At 41.9% G+C, this 11,940-nt stretch overlaps 1 protein-coding gene across 2 annotated transcripts in view; it reads left to right on the top strand.

Moving 5' to 3' along the window:
- Positions 1-1,961: 1,961 nt before the first annotated feature.
- LOC115482005 (interleukin-18-like) overlaps positions 1,962-11,940 on the top strand; it is a 47,556-nt gene continuing 37,577 nt past the window's right edge. For both annotated transcript variants that reach the window (XM_030221527.1, XM_030221526.1), the window contains exon 1: positions 1,962-2,147. In XM_030221527.1, the coding sequence (XP_030077387.1) occupies positions 2,027-2,147 (121 nt within the window). In that variant the 5' untranslated portion in view covers positions 1,962-2,026. The remainder of the gene's footprint in view (positions 2,148-11,940) is intronic.

The raw sequence follows: 11,940 nt of genomic DNA, 5'->3' as shown, positions 1-11,940 counted from the left end.
AGAATTTGATCAAGTAATTGTGGAGAGATACATTCTGCCTGAAGTTGAAAGGTGCTGTGTTGAGGTTAGCTATGGGTTCTCGTTATAGGCTTTGTCAAAGAGGTAAGTCTTCAGAGATTTGCGGAAGTTAGTTAGTTCGTTGATCGTTCTCAGGTGAGTTGGAAGTGCATTCCTCCCTGTCCATGTCGCTACTTTCCTTCTCCTAGATTGTAAGCTCTTAGGGGTGAGGTAAGGAACCTCTCTATAGTGCTTTTCTGTGTCTTGTTATATCCTGTCCTCCTTCTGTTCTATGGTTTATGGATTAACATCATTAATGAGTATTAATAAAAGAAAAACTATGTGTGCCTGACAATTTATGCAAATTAATTAATAAAATTAACATTTACATTTTAAAGAAGAAAATGTAAATGTTAATTTTATTAATTAATTTGCATAAATTAATTGCATAATAGATTTCTAAAACTATATATTTATTCAAGTTTACAGATATAAAATATAACACCTTACTGAATGAAATTCTTTTTCTTTTTTTTTCTATTAAGTTATTTTTTAGAGGGCATTACCAATGTGATCAATATCATTTGTTAGATTGTATTTCTATTTATTCATTTACAAATATACTCAAAATCTATTTGATAATGAAATGTTTATGCAAGCTTTTTATACTTTTGTTCAATGATATGCATGCTGTTTTGAGTTCTGTGTTGTAAGGCAGCTTTAAATACAAATCATTAATAAATTATTCTGTGCAATGCTGGAGACTGCACCTTGAAAAGGATATAAATTGGATGATGGAGTCAACCTAGAGGACAATTACTTAAGTGATCAACAACCTTCTTCATAAGGCATATGGAGATAGACTTAAAGATCTAAATACTCTCCCCATTCCTACCTCAAGACCTGGCTACCTCCAACCAACTTCCAACCTTCTACGCCACAGGTGGGACTGTGTGGGCAAGTCACTTACCCCTAAATTCTATATATGGTGCCTGAAAATCTGCATAGAAACCAAAGAGTATTATATAACAATGTGAATAACTTAATTGTTTAACTAGCTAATCAGCACTGTTAATTGGATGTTAAGCAATTATCAGCATTAATTGACATTGAGATTTACATGCACAGCTTGCTAAATGTCTTCTATAATGTAGTGCACCTAAATTCTAAGTCACGTGAGTTGAAAAGGGGGTGTGGCCAGGGCATTTCTAAAATCTATGCACATTATTATAGAATACACCTGCTCTGCACCTAATTTAGGAGTTAGGATTTACACCAAGTAAATGGACGCCACCAAAATTCATTCAGTCACTTGGCATATTCTATATACCATGAGGAAACTTATCTATTCTATAACATTTAGGCATACTTTAGAGAACATGCCTAGATGTTATTTTTTTCCATGTGGATTTTTCAGGCGCTACACATAGAATCTGGCCCTTAACCCTTTGTTGCCCCAGGTACAAAATAAGTACCGTATTTTTCGGACTATAAGACGCACCGGACCATAAGACGCACCTAGGTTTTAGAGGAGGGAAATAGGAAAAAAAAATTTTTTTACAATTTTCAGCACCCCCAATCATTTTGAAAAGTTGGCTCCTTTGCAAATGTAACAAATCAATAAAATAAATAATATAATCAAAACTTTTTTGACCATCACTAATTTTACAGCTATATTTTATACACTTTGCAGCAAACATGTGTTGTAGATTCCTCTCCCTCTCATGAGAACCCTACAGAGATATAGCTGTTTTCTATTTTAGGGACTTTCCTTACTGAGGCATGATATAATTATTAAAATCCTAAAAAGTATTCTCTACAGCAGAGAGCATTCTAGAAGAGAGGAAAGTGCTGTGATTGTTTATTGCCAGTAGGTGGTATCAAAGGTCTTTGATGAAAAAGTCCTAGACATCATAGTGGGGAAAAGTTTCTGAATCCCTACGTCAGAAAGAGGACTCCCTACATCAGAGAGAGGCCGTAAAATCTGGAGTTGGGTCTGTAGAAGCAAAAGGACTGTTAAGCAGTGATCATGTGGAGAGCATTTAATGTTCTGGGGAAAAGCTTGGAGATGCTTGGAATTCAAACAAGAAAAGAATCCTGGAATCTAAGAAAAAAGCAGCCAACCCTAAATTCAGATGATTCCAACAAACGTAAGTCAAAGTTTGAACCTTGAGAGAGAAAGAGATGTTTTTCTTAACCATCTTTTTTGAATGGCAAGTACGTATGAACTACAATCAGTGCAGGATAACATTGTAAACCATTTAAAAATACCTATGTATGCTTTTTTTTTTCTTCCTTGCAGGATCTCTAGATACAAAATATAATTATCATTTCCCTAACCAATTTTTACATAAGCCATTCATTGTCTTTGAAAAAACATTCTCTTTAGTCTGGTTAGGAACTCTATGCGCTTTGATCCATAAAATCTATATGGTTGTATATGTGGCAGTGGTGGTCATTTTATAAGGGCTATTATTATTATTATTATTATTATTATTATTATTATTATGTGAAGTTGTTATCTGCTTAGAACTTGTGGATAGTGAGGATTATAAATACATCCTTTTTACAATGCCAGGATATGCATGTCAAAAATCCAAGTATGTGGAAATGGCAAGAAGGTGTGGTCTGGATGTGTAATGGGCAGGATTAGGGTGTAAAGCAAAACAAACCAGTGAGGTGAGTCCAAGGAGGATAAAAGATGCTTCATTGTAAAAGGTAATGATGACCCGACATGGCCGTGTTTTGGCCCGAAGGCCTGCCTCAGGGGTCCTGATCAATCTTTGATGTTGTAAAGTAGTACTTGATGACCGAATGAATTGTTGTGAGGATCTAGTACTGAAGTTCTTCAGAAATCTTCTTTTATTCGGATGCGCTACAAAAAATAGCCGTGTAGTCGGCCAATACACATTTACTCCCCATTGTAAGAAGGGGAATAGATCGACATCAGGATTTACACCTGCTACCAAGCACTTAAGTTTTGGCAAAGTGCTCCGACTGAGCAGTACTCCACTGGTGGGATTAGGGGAGGTTGCCCCCTGTATCCCCCAGTAGTTTTGCTCCCATCTCTGAGACCCAAACTGGCAAAGGATACTGGTCTGTGTGACAGTGTTGGGAAAATACATGTTTGTATTTCTAAAATGGGAAATGTGTATGTGCTGGCTAGGAGGTTGGAAAATCTGGGCATCCAAATGGCAGATGAAATGTAATGTGGACAAGTGCAAAGTGACGCATATTGAAAAGAACAACCTACATTATAGCTACACAATGCCAGGTTCCACATTAGGAGTCACTGTTGTGGAAAAGGATTTAAGTGTCATCGTGGACAATACATTAAAATGTGCTGTTCAGTGTGTGACAGTGGCCAAAAAAAATAAATAGAATGTTTGGAATTATATTAGGGAATGAATAGAGAATAAATCAAAGAATATCATAATGGTCTGTATCAATCTATGGTAAAACACACCTTGAATATTGTGTGAAATTCTGGTCACCGCATCTCAGAAAAGATATACTGGAATTAGAAAAAGTACAGAGAAGGGTGACCAAGATGATTAAAGGGATGCAACAGCATTCATATGGGAAAAGTTGCTAAAGAGGTTACAGCTCTTCAACTTAAAGAGACAGCTAAGGAGAGATACGATAAGAGGTCTATAAAATCCTGGATGCAGTGGAAGGGGGTAAATATGAATCGATTTGTTTATTGTTCAAAAAAGTACAAAGACTAGAGGGGACACAATGAAGTTGCATAGAAGCACATATAGGGGTCTTTTTACCAAGCCGCAGGAAAAAGGGCCCTGCACTAGCGGCGGGGGCCATTTTTCACATGTACCAGGGCCTTTTTTCCACAGCAGGTAAAAAGACCTCAGACATGTGGTAAGAGAACTCTTACCAAATGGCCATGCAATGGAGAGCCCTTACCACCACCCACACACCCCTCACACCCCTCATCCACCCCAAAATGCCCATAACCCTCCCATTTCTGCACCCCCTTTTCGGGGGGGGATGTAAATTTTAGGCACGTCAGTCCCAATTAAATCTAATTAGTGTCAATAATTGTTAAAAAGGCAATTGCCATTAATTGGCTTGTTATTCCATTAGATTCCATGCGCAAATCAGGGACACTCCTAAATTTGTGTGCACAATTTTTGGTGACTTTTATAGAATCAGGAGGTTACTGCATAAGTGTCCAGAATTTGCTGATGTACCCTTTAGTGTCCAATGTTCCCATCAATCTGTTCCCGTATGGCTTATTACGGGAACATTGGACACTAAAGGGTTAAAATAGCTGGTACATCAGCAAATTCTGTTCTAAAATACCACCGAAATTTGAGACATCCTGACCTGGACATCTCAAGTCCAACTTCATCCTGTCTAAAATGGGGCTGCAGTGTGTCATTTGTAAGGACGTATCACCTGACTTCTTAGATCTACCCCCATATCCAGTCATAAATGTGTTGCATCCAACAAATTACATTATACAGCTGTATGTACCAGAAGTTCTTTCTTTTTTTCCTGTATTACTCATGTTTTCCAAATCCAAGCTCATGGGGAGTTAAATTCGGGCACTGTTTTTATATCTCTTCAATAACCACAGTAGCAACAATTACAATGGATACAATAATTTATAAAAACAGCTCTGTCCAGAAGAGAAAAGGGCGGTGCCGTCCAGTCTTATTACTTTTGAATTGTTCCAACCACAGTCATAGGGATTCCATTACTGCTGATATTCCAGTACCAAGATACTTAAACCTTCATGCACCCCTTTGAAAAAAAAAAGGGATCGTTGCTGTTTCTCTTTCATTGATTTCTAATGCACAAAAGTCTCCATGTCCTATTACTTTTATTATTGACACAGAGTTTCAAAGTGGCATTCAGCAAGAGGAAAGGGATTACTTAAGTACATAAGTATTGCCATACTGGGACAGACTGAAGGTCCATCAAGCCCACTATCCTGTTTCCAACGGTAGCCAATCCAGGTCACAAGTATCTGGCAAGATCCCAAAACAGCACAATGCATTATATGCTGCTTATCCTAGAAATAGTCAAATCAACAAGGCACTTCTCTACTAATCAGGGGCGTATCTGTGTGGGGCCACAGGGGCCTGGGCCCCCGCAGATTTCGCCCTGGCCCCCTCCCGCCACCAGCCCCCTCCCCCGCTGCCGTTTCTTACTTTTGCGCCGAGGTCCGCTTCCTCCTGGGCCTTTAAAAATATTTCTTCAGCTGGCGGGGGACCCCAACCCCCGCCAGCCAACCCGAGGTGACGTCTTCAAAGTTCTTCATCCGCCATGGCCGACGTGCTGGAGTTGAGCGGTGAATCCAGTTCGGAGTCTGACGTCACGAACGTCGCACGACGTCAGACTCCGAACTGGATTCAGCCGCTCAACTCCAGCACGTCGGCCACGGCGGACGAAGAACTTTGAAGACGTCACCTCGGGTTGGCTGGCGGGGGTTGGGGTTCCCTGCCAGCTGAAGAAATATTTTTAAAGGCTCAGGAGGAAGCGGATCTCGGCGCAAAAGTAAGAAATGGCAGCGGGGGAGGGCTGGCGGCGGGAGGGGGGTGGAGAGAGTCGTTGGTGGCGGTGGGGGGGGGTCGGTGGTGGCTGGGGGGGGGCTAAAATGTGCCCCTCCCTCTAGCTCAAGCCCCCCCTACCGCCGGAGGCCAGATACGCCCCTGCTACTAATACTCTCCTATACGTAGAACCAAAAAAGAGTAGAGGGTTCTCACAGAGTATCACTGAAACTACTTTGTGTCAATTAGGGAAGAGTCTCATATAGTCACCACGGACGGTTTCACACCGGCAGACACAGATAAGTGCCACGCAGCCACCTATGTTATTGGTTATTGCAATGATGAGTAGATAAATATTGTTAATGATACCAGCACATAAAGTTTCACACATGTAGGAAACGTGGGGGTTGAGTCTGTTATTACAATACACACGGGCAGAGGTTCACCGAGTGAGTGAAGTGAAACCGGCCGTGGTGACTATATGAGACTTCCCTAATTAACACAAAGTAGTTTCAGTGATACTCCGTGAGAACCCTCTACTCTTTTTTGTTTTTTATCCTACAAATAGGCAGTGGATTTTCCCAAGTTCATTTTAATAATGGCTTATGGTCTTTTCTTTTAGGAAAGTATGCAAATCTTTTTTAAACCCTGCTAAGCTAACTGCTTTTACCATATTCTCTGGCAAGTGTTAAGTGAAGAAATATTTTCTCTGAGTCATTTTAAATTTACTACTTAGTAGCTTCTTTGCGTGCCCCCTAGTCATAGTATTTTTGGAAAGAGTAAGCAAGTGATTCACATCTACCTGTTCCACTCCACTTAGTATTTATAAACTTCTATGGTATTATTTTATCATCCTCACTTTAATATTCCCTTATCTCTTGTTTGTCCTGTTTGTCTGTCCTAATTAGATTGTAAGCTCTGTCGAGCAGGGACTGTCTCTTCATGTTCAAGTGTACAGCGCTGCGTACATCTAGTAACATAGTAGATGACGGCAGAAAAAGACCTGTCCAGTCCATCCAGTCTGCCCAACAAGATAAACTCATATGTACTACTTTATGTGTATACCTGACCTTGATTTGTTTCTAAACAGTCAAATCAGGGCTTGGATATCATCAAATATCATATGATAAAACATATAAAGATACCCACTGTGCCTTCTACGTTGTATCTAGATGAGGAAAAAGCCTCAAATGCTAAGGAAAGCTCCTATGTTAGTCACCCAACTTAAGGGAGCCGCCTTTCATTCATCATCGGCTAAAAACCTCTTACATGGCAAACTTGAACCTGATTACTTCGTATCTTAGTGGTTCTAAGGTGCACTTATCTCAACAGCTGTAGTCGTGTTTCATCATCCACGGCCCGACTTCAGCCCGAGTTTCAATGTCTGCCTCAGGGTCCGTGGTACCAACTGACTATATCAAATGCTGTGATTCCTAAAAGATATAACATAAGGTTGCTCTCATCACATATTTCAAATGCAAAGACCGCTATATCACACTCATAATTTCCTCACTCTCAGTGCTGCAGTTCCTACTGTCTGTTAGCTGTCCGTATCTCTGACTCAATTTATAAAGTCTGACGTCATGAATTCCACCAATGGAAAGGGAGTGGGGGTGGAGATAGATTCAAATCACTTCCCCTTTATCATTTTGTCACACTTCTCTGTACCTTTTCAGTGGAGCTGTGCAGTTAAGTGCTGCTGAAAATCCAGGGGTGGCCCATTCACCGTGATTTAACTGGACAGGAGCCTCTCCTGCCTGGTTAAATCATTTTAAATATAGGGCCCTATGAATTTGTGCACCTGCTTTTAATATGTGTATAACCAGCAAAATTTTATAAAACTTAAATTTAGTTTTGTTCATTTGCACCAGGTATACCGCCTTTTGCTGTTCCACAAAAGCGATTTACATTTAATAAATGCAAGTAATAAAAATAAAGAGAAAATACAATATTGATAAAAGCCATCTTGAACATGTAAAATGCTGTTCTACATGCCCAAATCCCTTAGGGGCCCTTTAACTAAAGCTTAGGGCTCCCTTTACTAAGCGGCAGTAAGCCCAACGTGGGCTTACCGCTCACTATACAGGCAGTACCGCTGGGCTACCGCAGCAGCCTGGCGTTACTTCCCACCCCTAGCACACTGTCATTTCCAGCACTACAAAAATGTATTTATTTTTGTAGTGCCGGATTGTACCCGGTGGTAATCAGGCAGTGCCAAATGCTGGCCAGGTTAACGCAGGAGCCCTTACCACATCTCAATGGGTGGCAGTGTGGGCTCCCCCCAACACACAAAGTGGCTGCGCGCCAAGTGCTTTACTTGCCGTCCGGCCATTTCCTGTTGGAAAGTGAGACTTCCCTTTTACCAGCTGCGGCAAAAGGGGGCTGGCGCTGGTGTTGGCACATGTTTTACACGCGCGCCAACGCCAGCGCTGGCCCCCTTTTGCCGCAGCTTGGTAAAAGAGGCCTTTTGTGAATGCTAATGAAATTAGCAAATATTAAGGACTAGATGGAGTAAATGACGCTCAAATTTGGGAATCCACAGGAAAACAGGAAGAAACCTCTACGGAGAATCAACTACTACTACTACTACTACTACTATTTAGCATTTCTATAGCGCTACAAGGCATACGCAGCGCTGCACAAACATAGAAGAAAGACAGTCCAATCAAGGAGCAACACAGAGTACAGGGTCACCACTACTCACAACACAGAATAGAGGGAGTCAAAAAAAAATGTGTCCTGAGTGCTATTCTATAAACAGTTCTCCAAGTTGGGCTCCGTTTATAGAAAAGCATGTAGCACCGGAATTTGCATCCAACTTTTAGACATGAGGATTTCTACCAACTGAAACGTGGTGTAAATCCCGATGTGTAAATTAGGCACAATTCCTCCAAATTCTATAATACTGCTTACATCTTTACTGAATGCCCCAGACTTGGCCATACCCCCTTTTCAGGTGCATGCTAAAAAATTAACACGCACAGCTATATAGAATAGTGCATAACAAGATGCGCATGTAAATCCAAATTGTTAAAGCTGATACCAATAATTAATTGTCAGCGCCCAATTATTAGCACTTGTTCCCTGTTCTTGTGTTATTTTTGCAGATAATAAGTCATATACGTTTTTTTAAACCCAAGCAACTGGTTGAATATTTACCCCCCCCCCCCCCCCCCCCGTCTACTAAACCGCACGGCAATGCCGACACAGCCCATTCAAAGTGAATGGGCTGTGTCGGCACTAGGGCACAGCAGCCGTTAGCACGGCTTAGTAAACAGGAAGATTAGTGAGGTGAGGATCCACAGTCCAGTGAGAATGCATCTTTGTATTAAACTTATTATTTCCTTACTGTTGCTTTTGTATAACTTAGATCTCTTTATATTGTGGTCGAATAGTTTGAATGGAAGTTTCCTTGTTTCTTTTTTTATTTTCTGGTATTTTGGAATAGATGTGGTATTTCCTGTGTCATAATTTGTTAATTTGTGATTGTATTATTAATGGCATAAAAATTACATTAAAAAAAGGCTGTATAGGCTAAATTCTGTAAGCACTAAAATGATGCACGAGAAGCTGGTGTTCTGTGAAGGTCGTTCTGTGCAGAATGATCTTTACAGAATACTAGCTTAGCATGCATTTCATACCTAACTTTGGGCAGGTGTAGTTGTTTACTTCATACTATACCTTGGGTAAACAATATATCGAATGTGCAATGATGGTTCCATCTGGACACTACCACATATTCCCTTTGGGGATATAATGGTCGGAATGGGTATGGTCTGAGCACATTTAAACACTTCACAATTGCATTATAAAAAGATAAAAATTATATTGTTTACCCAAGGTATATAGTATGAAGTAAATTTGTAGACTTGGTTTTCTTATATTGTGGTCTTCTGGTTTATATTTATTTATAGGTGTAGATGTTTGCCAGACCTCTTTTATCCAAGCTGCAGCAAAAGGGGGCCTGCACTGGCATCAGCGCATGTTTTTCATGTGTGCCGAGGCCCCCTTTTACCAAAGCAGGTAAAAGAGAAGCCTCTCTTTCCTGCAGGAAATGGCCATGCGGAATGCAAAGCACTTGCTGCGTGGCCATTTTAGGGGAGGGGGAGTCCTTACCGCCATCCATTGAGGTGGCAGTAAGGGCTCCCGCTCTAACCTAGCAGTAACTGGGCAGTGCCGGGTACACTCCGATGCTATATTTTTGTAGCGCCAGATATGACAGTGCGCTACAGGTGGGAAGTACCGCCGGGCTGCTGCGGTAGCCCAGTGGTCCTGCTTTGGGCTTACTGCCGCTTAGTAAAAGGGGCCCATTTTGCCTAATTTCTGGGAACGCCCCTTACCTGCCCAAACCCCTCCCATGGTCACAACCTCTTTGGAGTTGCACGCTATGAATTTAGGCGTGCATGTCATAGAATACGGAGAAAGGCAGAGCTACATATAACTCCTAATTACTGGCAATTAGGTGCTTGTTAAGGCCAATAACTGTTATCACCTAATTAGCTAATTAGTTTGTGCAACCAATCTTGGACAACCTATATAGAATGACGATCATTTTTTGATGGTTTATAGACGTTTGAAAGGCCTCATAGTACTACCCCCTGCATACAAATATGCACTATTCAGTATGACAAGTGGGTGCATACATGTATGTGACCTAGGTATAGGCTTGTTTGAGGGAGTAGCTTTGGCGGATCACGTGCAGAGCCACAAAGTATGTGAGTAGATTATAAGATATGCAAATACCTCAATATGATAGTTTTAAAATTATACCTCATTCAGGGGTCCTTTTACTAAGCTGTGACAAAAGTGGGCCTGCGCTGGCATCAGCGCGTATTTTTGGCATGCGCTGAGGCCCCCTTTTACCACAGTGGGAAGTGGTGGTAAGGGCTCCCTTACTAACCTGCCGATAACCGGGCAGTACCGATTACTGCCAGGTAAACACCAGCACTACCAAAATTAAAATATTTTTAGCACTGGAAATGGCGTGCACTGGGGGGTGGGAACTGCCGTGGCTGCTGCAGTAGCCTGGCGGTACTTCTGGTTTAGTGAGCAATAAACCCGCGTTGGGCTTACCACTGCTTAGTAAAAGACCCCCTCACTCTTCCTATAAATAATTCATTAAATAACATGAACCTCAAATCTCCCGATAGGGAACTATATATAAAGTATTTACAAACCGCTAACAAACTTGGGAGTCCGTTAGTATCACAGGTTCATTGGAAGGATTGACCACTGTTGGAAACAGGATGCTGGGCTTGATGGACCTTTGGTCTTTCCCAGTATGGCAATACTTATGTACTTACTTATGATGACTCAGTACAAAAACTCCAACCTATTGGAGAAAAAATACTGATTCAAAAAAACCTAACCCTCCTTGAAAATGTATAATAGAGTGAATGAAAGTACAAAAAAGTATTTTATCAAAAAATCCTAATTCCAAATAACAAATGCTCAAACTAGCTGACTTTCAAACTGCACTTGGTACAAACAGTTAAATCTACCAACTGATACTATTGGGCTCATTTTCGAAAGAGAAGGACGCCCATCTTTCGACATAAACCGGAAGATGGACGTCCTTCTTCCAGGGCCGTCCAAATCGGTATAATCGAAAGCCGATTTTGGACGTCCCCAACTGCTTCCCGTCACAGGGATGACCAAAGTTCAAGGGGGGTGTCAGAGGCGTAGCAAAGGTGGGACTTGGGCGTGCCTAACACTTGGGTGTTCTTTACCCATAATCGAAAGAAACAAGGACATCCCTGACGAACACTTGGACGACTTTACCTGGTTGTGTTTTTCTTACGACCAAGGCACAAAAAGGTGCCCGAAATGACCAGATGACCACCAGAGAGAATCAGGGATGACCTCCCCTTACTCCCCCAGTGGTCACTAGCCCCCTCCCATCCTCAAAAAATATCTTTCAAAATATTGATTGCCAGCCTCTATGCCAGCCTCAGATGTCATAATCAGGTCCATGACAGCAGTATGCAGGTCCCTGGAGCAGTTTTAGTGGGCGCAGTGCACTTCAGGCAGGTGAACCCAGGCCCATATCCCCCCTTACCTGTTACGTTTGTGGAGGAAACAGCGAGCCCTCCAAAACCCACCACAAACCCACTGTACCCACATCTAGTTGCCCCCCCTTCACCCATAAGGGCTATGGTAGTGGTGTACTGTTATGGGTAGTGGGTTTTGGGGGGGGGTTGGGGGGCTCAGCACACAAGGTAAGGGAGCTATGTTCCTGGGAGCAATTTATGAAGTCCACTGCAGTGCCCCCTAGGGTGCCCGTTTGGTGTCCTGGCATGTCAGGGGGGACCAGTGCACTACAGATGCTGGCTCCTCCCACGACCAAATGGCTTGCATTTGGTCGTTTCTGAGATGGACGTACTTGGTTTCCATTATCGCCAAAAATCAGAAACGTCCATGTCTAGGGACA

The sequence above is a fragment of the Microcaecilia unicolor genome, chromosome 12 (assembly GCF_901765095.1).
Source record: "Microcaecilia unicolor chromosome 12, aMicUni1.1, whole genome shotgun sequence".
Lineage (NCBI taxonomy): Eukaryota > Metazoa > Chordata > Amphibia > Gymnophiona > Siphonopidae > Microcaecilia > Microcaecilia unicolor.
This window is presented reverse-complemented; position numbering and strand designations above follow the sequence as displayed.